The 21,449-nt window shown below is 44.3% G+C and overlaps 1 protein-coding gene across 1 annotated transcript in view; it reads right to left on the bottom strand.

Moving 5' to 3' along the window:
* LOC119426031 (collagen alpha-1(XXVIII) chain) overlaps positions 1-21,449 on the bottom strand; it is a 168,683-nt gene that overhangs the window by 51,281 nt on the left and 95,953 nt on the right. The window contains exons 6-7 of the mRNA XM_037693591.1: positions 13,779-13,847; positions 13,607-13,675 (exon numbers count right to left, since the gene is read on the bottom strand). Coding sequence (XP_037549519.1) covers positions 13,607-13,675; positions 13,779-13,847 — 138 coding nt within the window. The remainder of the gene's footprint in view (positions 1-13,606; positions 13,676-13,778; positions 13,848-21,449) is intronic.

Below are 21,449 nucleotides of genomic sequence, written 5' to 3'. Positions count from 1 at the left end.
ATGTTTCCAGTGAGAACAGATTCTAATATACTGAATGATGCATCTAGAATATAGGGAGAAACAGCTGACCAATACGTGTTCAAGATGTTGAGGCTGTGGGAGGAACAGACAGGGGGTTTGCCTCTGTCTGCGCCTTTAAAAAAATTGTTCAAACAAGCTATGATATAGAGCCAAACAGGGACAGTTAAGGAAGAAATTATGAAACTTGTTGGAGGAGATGAGATGGTTCTCGAGCAGTGGATGGCAACACTAATACACCACGTGTGGAGATAGGATGAGGCACTCAAAAAAGAAAAGATTGAATTCCAGAGATTACAAGAGCATCTGATGAAGGAGCAAATAAAGGACCTGAGAGGGAAGACAGATGAAGATAAATGGGTAAACCAGGAACAAACAATGGTGCCCACAGCCTCACCTCTAATGTCAGATATTGGAGTGTGTCAGATGTATCAGAATTCTCAAAACTACCACTATGTTGCAAACAGAAATAGGGGGAGGGGTATGAGAGGTAGAATTAGGTACAGGGATAATGTAGTTACGGATGAGTTTTGTTGTTGGAACTGTGGAAAGGTGGGACACATGGCAAGAAACTGCAGACAGATACAGGGCCAGGGTTGGGGTGAAGCTAGGGTGCACAGAGGAAGTTTCACACCAGGCGAAAATAATGTCAGGTATTCACCACCTCCGCCACAACCAAATCAGACACAAAACCAGGACCAACTGATGTGTGAAGCACAATACTCACTTCAAGCACCTCCCGCTCATGTAGCTCCAAACCCAGGCCAATTTTCGCAATACTAGGGAATCCGGGGTCCCACACAGGAGGAGACATATTTAGACAAATTTCCAGCTCCTTTGTTAGATATCATGATCGGTGGGAGGATTTTTCCATTCATGGTGGACACTGGTGCGCGGTTTAGTACTCTGAATATTAATCTCCCAGTTTCCTCAAAATACACCGAAGTGATGGGATTTTCCGGTGAGAAGCAAAAATGCTATTTTTCGCAACCAGTGCAATGTCAAATCCTGCAAACTCAGCCTCACATTAAATTCATACATGAATTTTTGATTCAGAAATAATGCCCGCTAAATCTTTTGGCTTGTGATATAATTGCTGCATTAGGGGCAAAAATAGTTTGTTCTCAAGTGTACACCGATGTGATATTTCCTGACGGTAAAATATTCAGGTCAATGATAAACAACAAATGTCAGATGCTCAAACTGGAAAAGAAACAGGAGGAAAATGCTTATGTATGGTGGGGTAAAATCGTGCACAGTGAGTCTTGTGATCTGAGAGAGATAATGAACAGGTGGAAAATTTGGATTAATCTCTTGAGACCGCACAAAAGCCCAGCTGACCCTTTGCATGTTATGCTGAACTTCTTGCTGAACCTTGGTCAGACTGAAGAAATAGACACATATGAGGAAAAATGGGAAGACATATTTAAACTTCTCCAGGAGCAATACAGTTGTCATGAACCTCATCCTTGGGTGAAATGAAACAATATCTCCATTTGTCCAGAAGGTGTCGCTGCTGCAGTGGATTTGGGTGAGGAAGTAGGGATGTTGTACAAATTAGGTCGGGAAATGCATCCTCATGTGACTCTAAAGATAGCCACAGGTGGACAAGCAAAGAATTTGGGCCCAAAAATAAAGGATGAGGTAGAAGCTACAGATTGGAACAGAGTGCAAGGTACACCACTGATGGATTACAGCCCAAAATGTGATGTCTATCGATTAAATTACTCAGGGAAAATTGATTTGACCCTGGTGGAGCACAGCAGACAGCATGGTAGAGAAAACACAGATTCAAGAAGAGCATTACGTCTACTAGGGGAAGTGCCGGACAGTCTGTGGTCAGGGGGTCCATTTGATGTAGGCTTTTGTAATCGGATTGAACCCATTTTTTTGCAAATGAAAACAGATGACATTGTTTTTCAGAAGCAATATCCACTTTATAGAGAAAAAATTGAAGGCATTAGGGAGACGATTCATGGGTTGTTAGATAAGGGAGTTTTGGTGAGGTGCTACTCTGAATTTTTCTTTTCTTTTTTTTTTTCTTTTGATGGCCTCCCTTCTCCCCTTACAGCCATCCTCTCCACACCATTATTATGAAATATTTATTCTAGTGATTATCTATTTAATTTAATTTATCTAATTTTTTTTTTTTTTAATAGGATAGAAAGAAAGAAAAGACAAAGTAAGACTCCAAAATATAAGAAATATACACAAAGAGAGCACACGGCAAAACACCCGGCCACTGTCTGTTCACCTGCAAAGAACATGACAAAACACAGCAACAAAATACATATGTATAAAGAACTTAAAATATTCATGGCTTTGCAGTAATTTTCCATAAATATATATACCCATACCTACGCCTATATACATACATACATACACATGAATATACATTCATATACATATCTATATATCTACATATAAAGCCTACATAAGCATCCCTGCTTCTATTTGTGTGTGGTTGTGAGCATGCATAAGTGTATAAGGCTTCTCTAATAGAACATTTAATAGTAACTGTGAAGCAGCAGAGATCCGACCCCCAAGACCAGAGGCAGACGAAAAAGGGGGGACCAGAGCCCAAGACCCCAGGAGGGACCCCGACCGCGGAGACCCCAGGGCCACCCACACAGGACGAACCACTCACCCACCCCCCAGAACGGTCCACAGGGGAGAACCGGAAGATCCCCACCAGCAACCACATACAGTGACCCCCCGGGGCCAACAGCGACAAACTCATAGGCCTCCGTCGGAACCCGCCGCACCGATGTAGGTCCAGGTCCGGGCACCGAGGCCCGGGCACCGAGGACTCACACCACCCAGGCCAAGGCCCGACAGGGCCAGAGGACCCGAGCCCCACCAGGCAGACACCAGGCCGAGCCGACACACGCCCAAGCGCCCAGCCCCCGACACCAAGGGCCCCAAGCGCACCGGCAGGCAAGGGCACACCCCACCAGGGGGCTGCGCGATAAGGGCGCGATGCCAAGCACCCCCAGTTGTATCAAAGAGGGGGCAGTCCGAGTCTCGGCCTAACAAATACCCATTCATACACAGACACAATCACACAATCCCAACCTCATTCTCACATTCACTCACCCAAAGACATACAATAACGATACATTTCATTCTTATTCCCGATACGCACTCTATACCCCCAGGTCCAAGACATGTACCCGCCCTCTACAGGGGGCAGCCCATGCCCAAACCCAGGAGGTAAACCCATTCATTCTCGAGCGAAGAGCCAGTACCCCAGACCTGGCCCAGGCCATGCCCAGCTGACAGGACACCCCCCCACCATGAAGAGGACACGCCACCGACCACCCCCACACACTGCCAACAACCAAGCATGCGCCCCCAGCCGACCGCCCGCCAGGCCCCGGCATCCACCCCGGCCAGCGGGCCAACCATGGCACCCAAGAGCCAAGCTCAGGGGGTCCAAACAACCCCAGGGAGAGCACAGCGCCAGCACCGCCCACGGCAACCCCCCAGACCCCGAAACCCCACATATTCCTGGTCAACACCCGACGGCCTGCCCTTCTCCCAGACCCCACCCCCGGAATGGCAGTCGGGGAACTAGGGAGGGAGGAAAAAAAAAAAAAGACCCCGACACATACACCCCCGCCCCTAGATGTGCTGTTGATGTGTGTTGTTGTGTAGTGCCATTAAAAAGGAAAAAAGAAGGAGCAAAGGCTGGCATGATGCCAGTTTCCCCTCCACCTCAACTCTCTCCAAACCCTAGTGTCTAAATGCAACCGGTTTAAGTGAGCACAGGCACAGGGGGTGAGAGTAAAGTCATCCCACCACCCATAGCCATGTGCCCACCTCAAGTTCCTATATGTGAATGTCATGAGGATGTTATGAATGAATGTCTAAGGTGTACAATAAAATTGAGTCCCAGGTGGCTATGGTCAACAAAGATGTAAAATTGTTGCAGCACACCCGAGCCCAAACAACCCTAAATGTATGGAATTGAAATGAAGAGGGTGGAGGTGCATGGTGAGGGATGGGGAGAAATAACTGTGAGAGCAAATGCTCCCACAGGGAGTCAGCTCCCCCACTGACCCAACAGACCCCCCGCCCCAGCTCCCCAAGGTCCACCCAGAGATTGAGGCCAAGACACCTCTCCATCTGGACCGACCGCCAGGCCCGCTGAGCTCCAGACCAGAGAGGGACAGAGCCCCGAGGGCCGCCAGAAGCAGTACCAGCAGCCTACACACCCGAGGGCCGCCAGGACCCCCACAAACTGCAGTCAGCTCGCTACCAGATGAAGCCAAACCCCACCAGGACGACCCGGCCAAGAGTGCCCGCCCAACCGCCGACAGTGCCAGGAAGCACTGGGAGCGAGCCCCCACCACAGGAAAGGGGCCAGCCAGCCGGCCATGCACAGTCCCGGGCCGCCCCCAAGGACATCCACCCCATCCCCACCCCAGAAGAAATACTACACCCACCCCTCATTCGGACATCTCTCAAAACACATAGAACACTAGACACCTAGGCTGGGTCAAACTACCCCCTCTTAGGGGCCACTGGTCACGCCCCCAAACACCCAACCCCCCAACCCATGAACCCACAATCCACCAGCGAGCCGAAGGCCCCCGCCCAGAACCGGGCACCAGAGCGCAAGCCGGCCCAGAGCCCGGCAACCCGCCCGCCAGAGCCCAAGATCCCCGATCCCCACAGGTCCAAGCCCGGGGGCGACAAGCCCCCAGAACCTCAAGCCCCCGCGCCCACCCCGAACCCACACCAGCACAGCCAGGCTACCAGATCGGTGACCCACGACCGCCGCCACAGACCACCTGAGGGCCTGCATGCAGCCACCAGCAGACATCCCCCAGAACCACCCAGGCCCTCCCCAGAGGGAAAGCAGTGCCCCCATGCCCAGGTACCCCCGAGAGCCCAGCCCCCGGCAACCCCCCCGGGGCCCCAAACCCATACACCCGCCTCCACATCAACCCCAAGGCCCCACAAGGTCAGATCCCAGACTACCCACCCTCACTATGTAACGGAGCCGATCAAAGGAGCCCACAGAGATTGATCCAATGTGTCGGCAGATGCTGTTTCAAGACTAATATGATCTAACAGAAGATTTTTATACTGAATAATGCTAAGATTATTTTTATTTTTCCAATTCAGGAGTATGGTTTTCTTTGCGATGCATAAGGCAGTGAAAATCATGCGACGTGTATTTTTTTCCAAGGTAACATCTTCCAAGATAGCCAATAAGCAAACAGATGGAGAGAGTGGAATATTACATTTCAGACATTTAGACAAGGTTATAGATATTTGCTTGTCTATGTTGACACCTTCACCAGGTGGGTTGAGGCAATACCCACAAAAACAGAAACAACTCAGGAAGTCATTAATTGTCTAATTAATGATCTGATCCCACGATATGGGATACCTGATCGCATCAGATCTGATAATGGCAGTCATTTTACAGCTGATGTGCTGAAAACAATAGAAGACTTTTTTGGTATTACGCACAGATTTGGTGCTGCTTATCACCCAGCATCACAGGGTCTGGCAGAAAGAGCAAACCAAACCATAAAACACCAGCTTGCTGAAATGTGTACAGAAACAAAGATGAAATGGTTGGAAACTCTCCCATTGGTGTTGTTTTCAATCAGGTCCTCACCAACAGAACACATTGGATTGACCCCACATGAGCTGTTAACAGGGAGAAAGATGCCCTGTCCATTCACTGCTCGGCTGAGCAGTGGTGACGAGCCAAATTTGGACTCACAAGAGGAGGAGATGAAGTCGTATGTTCACCTGCTGCAGTCTGCTGTGAAATTTTTGTCTCACAATGTACAGGAGGCTCTCGCAAAAACACAGACGGGGGAAGGTCCTGAGCAGATTGCAGAAGGAGAGTGGGTGTACAGAAAAGTTTTCCACCGAACCTGGGACGAACCGAGGTGGATTGGACCTTTCAAAGTGGTAAGCTGCACAAAATACAGCCTGAGAGTCTGGCTAGATGATGAACACACAAAAATAAGCAGAAACTGGCACAAATCACATTGCAGAAAAGGGGAGCCGCCCACAGTTAGAGATCTCAGGGAAGTCAGAGGACACCTGAAGCGTATAGGGGAAGACGTGGAGGACAAGGAGTAAATTGAGTTACGGCCGATGCAGCATTAATAACTTGGGTTTTTCGGGGGGTCCTGATTTTCATTATCACGGCAGTGACACTTGCACTGCTGGGGATGGAGGGCAGGATACCGATGGGGATTAGAGATCTGGAAATAGCTAATATCAGAATTGAACACCCACAGAAAATTGTTACCATTTTCAGACGGCCGACAAGAGAATTTCCAGATCAGGACGTGGATAAATGTGTGAGGAGATACGGAGGTATCGTGTTGCAGTACACAGCTAACAGTAGTTACACCTTCCAGTTCGATTTATGCTCGGTGATTGACTGTGGCGCCACACCTGAAGCATGGAGGGGGTATGATGTATATCTATGCAGAATGAGTTCAGATCAGATAGAGGTGTCTCCTTCTTGCCCAAACTGGGACTTAGTGCTGTGGACAACTAGACAGGATGGGTGGACAGCAGCGGTTCGTGGCTATGGGGAACTAATAGAAAAGATTTCCCTTACACGGGGACAGATGGTCAACTATGAGACTCAGGGACAGAACCCGATATTATTGTCCATTAGAAATATTGATCACGACCCCTATCTGACATGGGAACAGAAAGGGAGCGTAGAAAGGACAGGAGTAAGTTGTGACAGACATTATGATAACATGAGTTTTTATTTGAGTCTAGGGGTTGATATGTTGGGACATGATCCGTTGGGGTTGGTAAAAATAGTCGTCCAGTCGACCAGCTCACAGGAGAAAAGTGGATTGCCTCTGCAAAAGGAGGGGGTTGTTGTGTTGCAGTCTGACAACATGTTATCAAGTACATCACATGATTATATAGCAACAGATTATTCGCAAAATAACCTATGGTTGGAACAAATCCAGCATGCAGCCGCTTAAGTGAAGATGGGAGATTGTGTGGTTTGTGCGCCAGCAAGGCCAAATCTTATTATGATAAATACTGTTTTTGAGAATTCAGTTAATGGTACTTTCTCGGGTGATGGCCATAGTGATATGTACTGCTTGCTGCAAGTGATAAGGGATAATCTGGAAAAAACGTGTCAGGGCTGGGATAACATTTTCCCAGTGGCTCCCCAAAACACTTCACCGCCTTTTTTCGAACCCTCATTGATGACCAATGCGACTTGCGTAAGAAATAATAACACTGCACCTAGGAGATATGATGTAGGTCATGTACCAGCCATACACTGTCACCGTATTATTGATCTGACTAACAATGCTACTGCATCTCAATTAGCTGTGAACCAGGCTGATCTATGGTGGTACTGTGGAGGGACGACCATGTATGGCTGGCTGCCTGCAAACTGGGTGGGGCAATGTGCTGTTGTGTCTCTTGTATCACCTATTCAGGTCATTCCGACCATCCGGACATCCAGAGAAGCAGGATTCTCTAGCCGTGTAAGTCGACGAGCAGTATCTTTGGATGAGGGGTTGTCGGAGTGGACTGATACAATTGGGATCCCCAGAGGAGTGCCAGATGAGTATAAACTTGCAAATCCCATTGCGGCAGGTTTTGAAAATTTACCATTGGTAAATGCCATTTTCTCTATAACTCCAAATAAGAATGTGGATAGAATAAATTATATTCATTACAATGTACAGAGGCTGGCAAATTACACTAGGAATGGTTTTGAGGCAATACATGATCAATTGAAAGCCACCTCCCTTGTTGCATATCAGAATAGGTTGTCTTTAGATTATTTTCTGTCCCAAGTTGGTGGTGTCTGTAAAATAGTGAGGGAAGGGTGTTGTACTTTCATCCCAAATAATACAGCTCCAGACGGGTCGTTGACCAAGGCGCTGAGAGGACTACAGTTACTCTCCAAAGAGATGGGTGAAAACTCGGGGGTTGACAATATACTGGCTGGATACTTTGAAGGGTGGATAGGTAAATGGAGAAATGTTGTGGTGAGTATTTTTACATCTGTGGTTGTAGTGATGATGGTCCTTGCATGTTGTGTCTGCTGTTGTTTGCCCTGTCTACGTGCCCTGTTTCTAAGGTGCTTTGAGCATGCGGTGGGATCTTTAAATTGGATGGACGCCAGACATAGACCGGTCTACCAGATGACGGAGGAGGTCCCCCTATTTGATTATGCGGGAGGGAACGTGGTTAGGTGGACCGAGGGGGAGACCCGATAAATGAAAACTTTAACACCTGTTCACTTTAATATTTGTCATTTTTCATTCTTTTTCTTTTTCTTCTTCTTTGTTCCTTCCCCAATCTTTGATTCTGTTACTGATGTAGTATGACATATCCTGAGATATTTTCATACATTAAACGGGTTCACTCATCTTTCTGGACTGGATGATGTTGTGCTTTGAATTTAACAGAAATGTGGACGTGAGACGTTAATTATCTTTGACTCACCAAGCGAGTGGGTCATTTATTAACAGAATCAAGTTTAACACATCACACATTTACATTAATTTGGCAGAATATGAAAACAACAACATAATTAATCAGCTTTACAACCAGGAAACCATACGGCCATGATTTTCCGTTGCTTCACCACAGACATTAATGAAAACATCTGGATTAATTTTCTAGCAGAAAGGAGAGTTTAAAGATGGAAAATTGAGATTTATCTTACAGAGAGATGTGTGAGGGAATTTGTCTGTTTTAACCAGAACGTGCACGCTCCTTCGGAAATCAGCTTGTCCCAAACAGTACACTTTTGGTGAAGGTAGACTTTTACCTTTTCTGAAGATAGATCAGTTCCGGCGTGGAGTCTCACTTCCAACCACTGTTCAGCGTCTCAGTGAGAACAGCCAAATACCTCGAGAGCCGTGTGAGGTTATCCAAACAGAAGTTATAATTCCCAAAATCGTCTCTGGTTCAGCTTGTTTGGTTTAGCAGCATCCATGAATGCCTGCGTTTGCATTCACGAACTCCCAAACTCTCTGCACTCTGGATTCCAAAACTCCTGAACTCTGCAACTCTGAACTCTACTGTTGAACTGGGAAGTTGCCACATTTAAATGGGCTCTACTTCCGGTTCATTTGAGAGCTTTTTGATTGGTGGATGGACCAAAGCAGAGGTGTGGTTTGTGATGTAAGGTGTTATTAAAAGTCAAGGAAAAGATTCAAATTGTTTAAGAACAGACAGAAAGATATCATGGCAAAACCAGACTTCGTGGAGCCACCTCTCCTGTATCTCGCTGTAAAAGTTAAACATGACATTTCTTTTCAGTAAACTTTCTAGTTGACCGAAGCTTGAACTTTAACACACTTACAACTTTGCTCACTTCAAGCAGACGATCAAGAAATTGAATCATTACTCTCTAACGTTCTCTAACTTGATTTCACTTTGAATTGAGGAATAAAAATCATTACTACTGTTTAAGTAAATAATAAATGAGTAGTTCACTTCAACATGTAAACATTGTTTGAACTAACACAATTTGATTATCAAAACATTTGTAAAATAGTAATGATCATAGAGAATTGTCTTTTCCACTTGATTAATTCAAGAAGGAAAGTCTCAGGATGGGTCAAACTGTATTTCTGGATTCAAATCAATGAAATGACAGTTTCTGTCCATCTGGTCAGTTTTGACATCAGGCCTAGTCCACTACACTGATGAGCTTAATGTGGAAGCGAAACAATGGGGAGGAGGACATTATGATTTCTCTTACATATCCTGATTTTTGAGTTTTTGAGTATTATAGAGTGGTATGATGATTTTTCTTAGAAATTAACGTGGTTGAACAAGATAATTTTACATCGTACGTAGCTTAATATTACCTTTTGATGATTACTTGATGATTTGTTTATTTGATGATTGTTTGATGTGTGTAGACATAGATTTGAAAAACCGATCATAATAGAGCAGCGCCACTAGATGGTGCAATTACAATGATAAACTTGATTTTTGATATTGTTTACTATGTAATAATGAAGTTTTTACAGCTGACGGCCATGGAGAAGAGACCAGAGAATTTTGATAAATACATATGAGGTTTTATAATATAGATTTTCCAGGGGGTGAACTTATGACACTTTTCAATCTAAATTGAGGTTAAATTAATGGGTGGTGAAATGGGTAAATTGATTTGTTGATTAATTGGGAATGTTTTATATTAGATCACTAGGGGGAGTTGGGAGGTTCTGTTAGTTACATACAACATGCACGTTAAAACACGTTAAAATGTTTAAATTAGATTTTTGTTCACACAAACACATTTTTCTGCTGTGACAGGCTAACCATACCGGCAGCGCTCTGTGCAAATAAAATAGGGATGGCACGATTGAAAAGGGAAGGGGGCACAGAGTTTCTTTTTTTTTTTTCTTGTTTTCTTTTTCAGATGGACACGATGGACCAGGCCTGCCCTTGGAGTCATAAAGGAAGATTAGGTTCTACGACTGATTAACTTATTAGATTAAAATGCTTTCTTGCATTAGGACGCCTCCTACAATTATTAAATCATATTTAGAGAACTGACTTAGACCAATGTTAGAAATTTCCATTATGTTATTGCACCACACCAGGGGGATGCTGAATTCCTAGGCAGATGTCCAGATGCTGGGTCAGGCGGCCTGAGGGCTGGCAGGTCACACATTAGCCGTCAGCTCTGACATCTTATTTGACCTGAGGTGGCCAGATCACACACGCTGTAGCCTGTAGGCATCTCCCGCCAACATATAAGTAGTAGTTCACATTCAACCAGAGGAAAGTGATTAATTGCTTGCTTATCTGGCGGTATTGAACTGGGATCTAACAAAGTTAGAGGACCAGATTGAACTTTGTTAGATTTTTCTACCTGGATTATTGAGCATGCATCAGGATATTGAACTGGGAGTTTTTATGCGAGAGAACCCCTTTGGGAACTTTCGCCCAAGGGGAGTTGTTATGATATTTCTTAGTTAGACTGGTCCTATGGTTTTGATCTGCTCAGAGACGGGATTATAATGAAATTATGACCCGGTTCAGACTGGGTTAAAACTGGGCCAGCAACTCTAAAGAGAGTTCTCCCAGGGATTTCAATATCAGTCAAGAAATAGTTTAATCTGCTTGCCACATCACGTAGAAAGGGTTTGAAGCACGTCTCATATTTCCTAACACAGTCTACAAAAGATCCCTGAGATCACACTTAGCCACGCCCCCTCATACACTGATAGGCTGAGCTCCCCTTCTGCGAAAGGCAGAGTCTAGGACCCTATAAATTAATAATGACACAAGACATCGGGGCTCTGCTTCCGGGTCTGTAACGCGCCACAGACCAGAGAGTCCAGCACTGTGAGCTGTAACCTTTTCCTGCCTTGATTCTAATATAATTGGTAAAACTTAATCTACGCTTCCTTGATTTATTTGTTAGTATGAGTTGCCACTTCTGAGGGAAATAGAGCCAGAGGAAAGTGCTGGGGGCTGTGTGCGGGTCCACCGCTAGCCAAGGCCAAAGGGCTAGAAGTAGCTAGCTGAAGTGACTGACGACCCACAGTCAGCTCCAAAACGCAACAGTTTACAGATTAATATTTTTTGCTTTTTGTTTGTGAAACAAGGTCAGAGGAAGCTGGTTCTGGTTCAGTCGATTGGACCCAGTGTTACACCATATTCTGTGACCTGCAACAGTGTGTGCAACACCGCTCCCTACAGTCACAATATACAGTGGCCACAGAATATGGTGTAACACCGGTTCGCAACGAGCTCCAAACAGTCAGGAAGTTGATTCATTTTCTGTTTACTTACGGTAGTTGAACCAGAAGATTCATCTTTAGTGAAATATTTTCATACTACTGATGCATTTCTACCTGTTTGCCAAGACTGGGCCTGCTCTACTCAGTCCATCTGCTGAGAGGAATCCATTTGGTAGCTTCTACTAGTAGCTCGGTGCGGATCACATGACACGTGAAGCAATGATGTAACTGCGACGTAATGACATCACTGCAAATACTCAACGTGAAATTTAAAAACTCAATAGATGTCCTAGGAATTGACTTGTTGATTACTCGAGTAGTCTGTTAAAGCCCTAGTTTCTAACTATTACGGCTGAGAATATTAACTCTGCCCGTGAACCATATGTTTGAATTAGCAGAGAGAGCTGGATGAGGAGCTGATCTGAGGCTACAGCATGCAACTGTTGCTTCAAGGTCACCTCTGAGTCTGTGAGCTCGGCTGAACTGATAGGGTATAAAAACAAGCTTCGCACACTGTCTGTGGTAGATTCTTGTAACGGCTTCATGTGTGTGCTTCCTGTATATCTGTGTAACCTCTCCTGAAAATCTGTCCTTGCAAGTAAAAAACGGTTAAAAATCTTCTTCTGTCGTCGAGTGTTGTTCCTTTAGAGTAAGTGAGATAAAGTGAGAATGTTTTCTACAACAGTGACATCACATATCCATTACATTGAAGAACTTGTCAAACTACAAACCTACTTCAGAAGAGATGTTGGAATCAGGATTCTGTCTATACAGGCCCCTGCTGCGGCTCTCAGTGGCAGTCTGATGTGAACTACTGTTTCACTAAAGTCAACACTGAAAAAGAGGCTGATGTTTATAATTTGACAAATCAACAAGTATTCTATTTGTGGTCCACAGCTTTAACTGAAAAACACTTGGGTCCAGAAATCTTTGCAGCACAGTTGTGGATGCAAACAATAAGATTGAGGTTTCCATTGACAGAGATTGCTGTCAACAGCACTGGTACTGGTCACGTTTTTTCTGCTCAAAAACTAAACGCAAAAGACAGCCGGTGTGATCCAGAGTTCTCATGTTAATTAAGGCTCTTCCTGATGTTTCTTCAAGTTCTTACCACCACAGACTGAGACATCAGCTCTGTCTGGTTGGGCAACAGGTGGACCAACCTGTTCCAGACCAACAGATTTGACCTGAAGTGACATTGATGTGTCTGTGAATGGACTGTTGTAGTTGAAGTTTTCAAAAGTCATCGTCCACAAAATGTATGTTGTTGAAAACAGAGTGTAAAGAGGAATTTTATGTTGTATTTATTCTATATGTAGGGTTTCTGGGGTCTTGTCATACATGTTGTGTTTTTCCTCATGTTTGCCTGTCACCCCTCAGCATTTCTCCTCCTGTGTTCCAGCGCTGTCGCACCATCTGATCCTAATAACCGCAGGTGCCTTTCATTTCACCTTGTTAGTGTCTGTATATATTCAGCCCCTTGGTGTCTTGTCAGTGTCTCTGGATTGTCTTTGTCCCGTCCAAGGCTTCATGTTTCATCAGCCCTCCATGTCTCCCCTTTAAAGTAAGTCCGCTTCCCCGACAGCCTTTTGTTTTGTTTATATTAAACATTTTACTTATTTTACTGGAGTCTCCTCGTCTTCCTGCACTTTGGGTTCAACACACAGAAGTGATCATGATACTGTAGAGCCTGTCCTTGGTTGTTAAATGATTTTTGATTTGAAACTTCACTGTGGGGGGCATCATTGTGCATGCAAATTGGGCAACCCTGCTGCCAGTACAGCTACCATGCATTACAGGGAAACAGTTAAAATTTTAGCTAATGAAATGTGTGAAGCTCAACTCACCTTTACTCCAGGTAGGCCTTTCCCTTCAAGTCCCAATTCTCCTTTTATTCCTGGCAAGCCTGGTAAACCCTGAAGATCAAGACAAAAAAAAAAAAACTCTGCTTAACCACTGTTTCTTGTTCATTGAATCTAGATGTCTCTGAGGTGCCTCTTTATTGTGTTCTCCTCTTACCCATGGTCCTGGTAAGCTGTCTTCCTTTGCTCCTGGTGGTCCAACAGGACCAACATTTCCTTTGCTTCCCTGAAGAAAAAAATAATAATAATAGCAGTCAGCACAATGACAGTAATGTTCAGATTTTTCTCATTATGTTTTAATGTGGAACTCAAGATATTTTCTGTCGACAACAGAAACAAATAAACTGTCCTCCATTTTCTAATCCTTTAGGAGGGAGTCTGTGCTGGTCAAACCTCTTTAGTTGTTCTTGGTTTTGTTTAGAGGCTATACTTCCAACAGTTTGTGGATTTGCTCTGATGCAGCAGCCATTGCCTAACTTATTGATTTCTGTGTGTATAGCTCTTTTGGCAAAATTTCCTGTAAGCATCAAAGTTCATGCTCAATAATCCAGGTAGAACATCCAACAAAGTTAAGTCAGATCCTCTGGACGGTTTCTTTTTGCTGAAACGTTTTGGATTCGTCTTTCATCCAAAATATTTCATCAGTCTGAGGAGCCACAGCAAACTCAGTATTATAAACATCACCTTCACATAGTGGGTCAACCAGTTTGATGGTGATAAAATGTTCCCTTTCGGTCAGTACACTCGATACACAGTAGTATGGGGATTGCGCCCTCGCGAGACCAACCTGAAGAAGTTCCTTTCAACACGCCTGTCAAGGCAAATGAGACTGCTGCATATACAGGAGGCCCCACCCTCCTAGGTTATGAATATGCATCGTGGTCTCATTTCCCTGATCTTTTTGCACTTCACCTTGCTTTAACCTGACCGCAGGTCCCTTGTATGTGGCTTAACTGTCTGACTGGAGGTGAGCTCGCTCCCTGCCCAGGGTGTCGCTACAAGGTTTGATCCTGCTTGCTGCTCGTTTGGCCTGCTAACTTGCAGAAGCTGCTTACACTGTTTAGCCCAGCTAAAGGTCACTTTTTCTGCCTTGCTGACTTTCTAGCCTTTTTAACTTGCTAACTGGCCAAGTTCACTCTTCCCTGTTTAGCCTTGCTAACTTGGGAGTGCATTTGAAAAGCATAGGCAGTCTGAAGTGTCTAAAGCAGCTAACTTTCTGCCTGTTTAGCTTGCTAACTGGTGTAGTGAACTAAGCCTCAGGTCAAATCCTGACCTTGAGGGCCTTCCTGGGACAAGAACAGTATTTCATTGATTTGAGTCCAGAAACACAAAATCAAGTCCATCCAGAGACTTTCTAAGTGTCCTGCACTGATCAATTGAAAGAACACTCTCTTTTTCTATTATCATTACAATCTTACAAATGTCTTGATAATCAAAGTGTGTTTAGTTCAAACCATTTTTAAATGTTGAAGTGAACTACTCATTTTAAATCAACTGTGAAACAGTATTAGTGATTTTTAAATCCTCATTCAAAGTAGAAATCAAGTTAATGTCGGTTACAAGAGTAATTATGCATTTTCTGATTTTCTGTCTGAAATGAGCAAGGTTGTAAGTCGGTCAAAAGTCTGAGACAAACGCAAACAAGTTTGTTGGAACGAACTGTCATGTTTTTAAATCCTCTCAGACATAAATAGAGAAGCTGGCACCTGTTTCCTCCCAACTCGCCTAAACATTTCTCTTGTCTGTCTCAAAAATATTTTCTGTCTGTTCCAAAACATTCTTTCTGTTTTTCTGACTTCTATTGACCTCTTACGTCACAAAAACACACCTCCTGTTCGGTCGATCGACCAATCAGGAAGTTCTCAAATGAACCGGAAGTGACCTCTTTAAAAGGTTCAACACTTCCTAGTTCTGGGAAGAATGCTAGTTCCAAGTCGAGTGCGGTGGGAGAGCAGTTCAGTTCGGAGAGCAAAACCGAACAGAAGAAGTGCTGGAGAGAACAGGAGGTTCAGACATGATCCGCAGTTCTTCCGAGTCTTGTGGGAATTATGAAATCTTCCACATCTGAGTGGAGCCTCTGACGGACTTACTCCTCTTGTGAGTCCACCAGTGGGGTGAGCGTGTGTCGGACGGAATACCGTCACTACTTCGGACGATTCACAGCTGTTCCTATGGAGACGCTGAAAGGGTGCGTTAAATGGAACTCCGTACCAGTGGAGACACCTTCTACAGGTAAAGAGTCGATTTACACTACCTAAGTGTACCGAGGAGGAAGCTGAGATCCAATGGAGCGTGCCATTCTGATACCGATACATATTCACTCATCCATCTTTTCCTCTCCATTTAAACTTCATTTCCATCTTTAAAACTCTTCTATCTTGCCAGTAATTCATCCAGATATTTTCAGAAATGTCTGTTGTAATGCTTGAAGTGAGGAAACCATGGCCGTATGGTTTTCTAACTGTAAAGCTAATTAATTAAGCTGTTGTTGAAATCAATTTGTAGTGGACTAGGCCCATGTCAAAAACTAAGTCTAAGGTCAAAAATCTTGACCTTAAGAACCTTGTGGGACAGGAACTGTCATTTCATTGATTTGAATCCAGAAATACAGGTTCACCCATCCTGAGACTTTCTCTCTTGAAGATTCAAGTGAAAAGAACACTCTCTGTTTTATTATCATTACTATTTTACAAATGTTGATAATCAAAGTGTCTTAGTTCAAACCATTTTAGATGTTGCAGTGAACTAGTCAATTTTATTAACTGTGTAATGATTTTTTCTCATGCAAAGTTAAAATTCATGTTGAGGTCTGTTACAGAGTAATTATGCCTTTTCTGATTTCTGCTTTTGAATGAGCAAGTGTAAGTTGGTCCAAGGTTGGAGTCAAACGCAAAACAAGTTGTTGGCATGTTTTTAGAATCCTCTCAGACATAAATATAGAGGTTTTTGGCACCTGTTTCTGAAACGCGCCAAAACAAAACTCTCTCTGTCTGTGAGAACATTTCTGATCTTTCCATAACAATTCTTGCTGTCTTCTAACCTCTTACGTCACAAAACACACCCCGTCTGGTCGGTTCTGACCAATGGTAATACTCCCAAAAGTGAACCGGGAAACAGCTCTTTAAAATGTCAGTACTTCCTGGTTTACTCAGTTCTGTTGAGGTTCTGCTCGAGTTCGGTAAACAGTTCAGTTCTGTTAGAAGCTCTGGGATGGTGCTGGAACAGTTCTGGGACAGTTCTGTTCAGTTCTGTGAGAGACGGGATGATCCTGACATGACAACAGAGCTCTTCCGAGGTTCATGGGATTATAACATTTTCCACTGAGGTGAGCTTGTGTCGGACAGTCTCGCCGCTACTCCGGAGGAGTAACAGCATCCTACGGAGACGCTGAAGGGTGCGTTAAACGGAATCTTGCCTGAGACATCTCCAGGTAAAAGAGTCGATTTTACCACCGAAGTGTACCGTAAGGAAAGCTGAAGAAAGCCCAGAGAGTGCCGTTCTGTTAACACACTCCCTCAAACCCCATCTTTTACTCTTCTTTAACTTCTTTCCCATCTTGAAACTTTTCTCTCAAGTAGAAATTCTTCCAGATATTTTAGAAATGTCTGTGTAAAATGCTCATCCACGTCCGTGTGGGTAAAAGATCATAATTGTACAGTTTCATAAATGTCTGTGGTGAAGCAACGGAAAAATCATGGCCGTATGATTTTTCCTGATTGATTGCTTATGTTGTTATTTTCATAATTTGCCAAATTAATGTAAATGTTTGATGTTAACTTTGATTCTGTAAATAAATGACCGCATTCATTTTGATGGGTCGAACATAAATGACGTCTCACGTTTGCATTTCCTTAAATTCAATGCACGTTTTATTCAGTCCAGAAAAATGAGGAATCCATGTTAAATGATGAATATATCCGAGCATCTGTTCATCTACATATTGGTGGCCCGTCACGCGCTCATAAATGGACTGTAACCGTGTAAACATTGATTTTACGTGTTGGCATGTATATAAAAAAAAGTAACAGTTTGTCAGCTGTGCTGAAACGCAGCTGGAGCTGCGCCTTTGAAGCGGAACGCTGCATGTTCTAAGCGTTGGGCTAGTGATGTTAGAAGCTGAAATTGTGTCATTGAGTCTTGTGAAAGCTGACATTGTACGCCTGTTATGTTAACTAAGAGCTGATGAGCTGTGAAAAACGCTGCATTCTGTTTAAACTGAGGTCCAAACGGACGGGAGGTTCGGTTCTGGACCGGCTCGGTTCTGGAAAATTCGGACGAGTTGTTTAAATAGCTAGAAAGACGTTTTGTCACGGAGCGCCGTCTCCGTGCAGCTCAGAGAGTTGATTCGTTACATTTTTTAACAGAAAAAGTGCATTTTGACAGTTTACGAGACTAAAGAGGTGACGGACTTGTTCAGATAAATCTATCATGCTAGCTGCTGCGTACGCTTTTATGATTGGTTGAATTCGCTGTTGTGGAGCGCTCTGATTTGCTGAGGAGGGTGAATGCGTGCCTACGTAACTTCCTCTCAACCCTGCGCTGCTTTTTCATTGGTGATTTCAGTCACGTGACCCGGAAATGGAAACTCGTTTTCATAGGGAATAAAATCTGCTTTTTTAAGCTGAAAAGAGCTTTAAAGCTGTGTTCTGAAACGCTGTTTAAGTCTTCGAGGTCTAATCGCTAAAAATTTGCCACGTTTGTGTAAAAAATCCGTTCAGAAACGTTGATTTTAACCGGGTTTAGCCGAAGCTAACTTTGAGCTAAGCGGCTAACAACAGGATGTCAACCGAACGCCACAGGGAGTTATAGCTCCCCTAGTGGACAACACAAACAGTGTCGGAGTTAAAATTGTTGAGGTCGTACTGACATCTTCTGGAGAAGACGTGGGATCACAGGTTTCACTGCGTTTTTAGGTTATTTTAGTGAAATTAAAGTGTTTTCTTTGTAAAAGGCATTTTTGAGTTTTTAACCGTTCCTCAATGTTGAATAAACTCTGTTATCTTGCATTTTAAAAGTTATGAAGGTATTTATGCAGAGAGCATTTACCGAACAAATTTTTATTCACTGATAAATCCTTGAGAAACAGGTACAAAATAAAAATTTAGAAACTTTTAAATAAGATACAGTTACAGATATTCACAAGGTTGGAAAAAGTTTACTCATTTGCTAGAAGATAACGCACGTTTAATTGATAAATCACTAAATAAGAGTAAACTTATCAGGAGAAAGAGATTTTTCTGATTTTCTTTTACCACCTAAACATTTACATCTCCTATTTTATTTCTAAATAGCAGATAATGGCGGACGTAGAGGTAAACACTGACCCCTTACAATCCGGAGACGCTGTCCAGACAGCATTACATATTTTAACAACTTCAATTGTTGGTAAACAATTAGAGCAATTGCTAGACCTTGATGATGATCAAAGATATGAGGAGCTGCAGACGTTGTCAAAAGCAGCTAAAGTGAAAGAGGACACAAAATCCAGCCGTGAACGGTTGGCAAAAATTGCTCTGCTTCTGAAGGCGGAACTGGACCGTCTGGTTGAACGAAATGCCTTGCTGTTCAACGGATATGAGTCTGAAAAGGAGAGGTGTGACGAATTGTTAACTGCATCTGAGTTGCTGAAACAACAAATTCAGACTGATAGGGACCTCTCAAAGACTGAGCTGTCAGAACAGGCTCAATCATATGAGGTGAAGATTGCGGATAAGGAACGAGCGTACCAAGCCGCGTGTGCAGATAACAATATGTTACAAGCACGATTGCAGGCCGGATCAAAGGAGCTGGACGATTGCAAGGCAGACAAGGAGATAATACTACGAAGTTGGCTGAATTTACAAAGTGAAAATCAGTCAATACGGGCGCGCCTAACAGCTTGTGAGGAGAGGCTTGCTACAGCTACAAACCTGATTTCTGACGTGGAGCTAGCTGGTTTGAGACTCAGAGACGAACAGGGTCAGCTACAACCACCCCAGACAGGTGCTGTTGCACCTCCTCCCCTTAGCCCCGTTTCAACACCCCCAACCCGGGGGATAGGGACGGGTCTGCACCCACTTGCACCTCTTCCTCCTAACACCATGCGGTCACCCCCACCCCCATCTCGGAGGGTGGGGACAGACCTGCACCAATATGCACCTCCTCCTCCCATCCCTTATCAGCCACCCCCACCCCCACCATGGGCGGTAGGGGCAGGCCTTGACCAGTCTGCACCACCAGTCACACAAGTTAGACCGGTGATACAGTCTCTTTCAATGGATGATTTGCAGAAGATCTCAAAATATGTACAACGCTTTGTTCCCGGACCCATGGGGTCAGCTGGAACAAAAGCGTATCTCAAAGATCTGGAGTTCAGATTGAGATCTTATCCTAATGCTACGACAGAGGACAAGATCAGTCTGATACGGCTCACTTCGGACAGAGAGGTGTTCACCTTCATCGAGCGTCTACCTGATGCAACGAAGAGGGATTACAACCTTCTGTGTGAAGCTTTGATCAGGGAATACGACCCCTGCACGGGACCTGCTGGTTTTCCAGCTGCAGACAAGGTCACGCAGGGTAAAACTGAACATCCAAAAGTTTATTACAAAAGAATCTTCCAAGCTTATTTTGGTAACAGAAATGAGACCGGAATGGAAGAAGATGATGGTTTTAAGTTTGTTTTCAGCAAAAATCTCCACTCTGATTTTAAAAAATCAGTACAAATGATGGCAAATTTCAGAGAAAAATCCATCAGTGAGATTAAGCAGTGTGCTGTGAATGTGTTTGAAGCATGTTCTCATGCTAAGACGCCCATAGAAGTGTTTCCTAGTGTAAAGGTTAAACCCCTCCCTCTTGAACTAGAAGGACGACGTGCTTCGCCGCCTCCTCCTAAGAAGAAAGAGAGAAAACAGTCTGTTCAAGCTAACAAACCGCGTCCTGAAGGTGCACGCTGGGACAAAAAGGCTCCTCTTTCAGAGGAAGACAGTGATTATCGAAAAAGGGGTGGGCGCAGGACGCAACGATATGAGAAACCATATCAGCAGGGGCAGTACGTAAAGGAAACCCCGCAAGACGTACCTGACCGTCCCCCACCTCGGATGAAACGAACCGAGGCGAAAAAATCACAAAAGTTCCAGAAACAAGGCCCTACACCTCTGAGCTCGGAAGAGACAGAGAAACTACGCAGGTTGTTAGAAACTTTGAAACACACTGACACGGGAACCCAACCAGGAGCACTTTGCAGTAATGTAATTCCTATTACATCTGAGGGCGCGAATGACAACATAACAGATGTCGGTGGAACACACCAAGACATTGCTGTTGTTGCCTCAAACAACCCCTCATCGGAAGAAGGGGGGGTAAACACACACACCAACGATGACGAGTCATCGCAGGCTGAACACTCAGAAACAGCTTCTGCTGTGCTGACGGTTCAGGCAAACCACAATTACACAGATAAGGCTGAACGCGTGAAGAAGCGTCAGAAAAAACCTAAAAGGTTTCTGTGTAACTTTATCAGAAGGGGGGTCGCCAAAAAGGCGTACCTGTCAGTAACACTCGAAGGCATCCTCACACACGAAGCACTCTTGGACGGTGGAGCAGACATAACAATCATGTCAGCTAAGCTTTTCGAGGAGCTGAGGACGGCCGCTGCCAGTGTTAACAGGATAATACCTCTCTCTGAATGTGCTATAGAAATGCAGGGTCTCTCAGAAAAGAAAACGACCCTGACAGCTATAGCAATGGTTCACATGCAGATTGGCAATATGACACTGTACCACCCGGTACACGTGACCCAGGTTGACTCATTCCCATTTTTGGTTGGCCAGGATTTTATAAATCGCTT

This window comes from Nematolebias whitei, chromosome 19, assembly GCF_014905685.2.
Source record: "Nematolebias whitei isolate Nwh7 chromosome 19, NemWhi1, whole genome shotgun sequence".
Taxonomy (NCBI): domain Eukaryota; kingdom Metazoa; phylum Chordata; class Actinopteri; order Cyprinodontiformes; family Rivulidae; genus Nematolebias; species Nematolebias whitei.
Note: the sequence above shows the minus strand (reverse complement) of the source record. Positions and strands in the feature narration are given on the sequence as shown.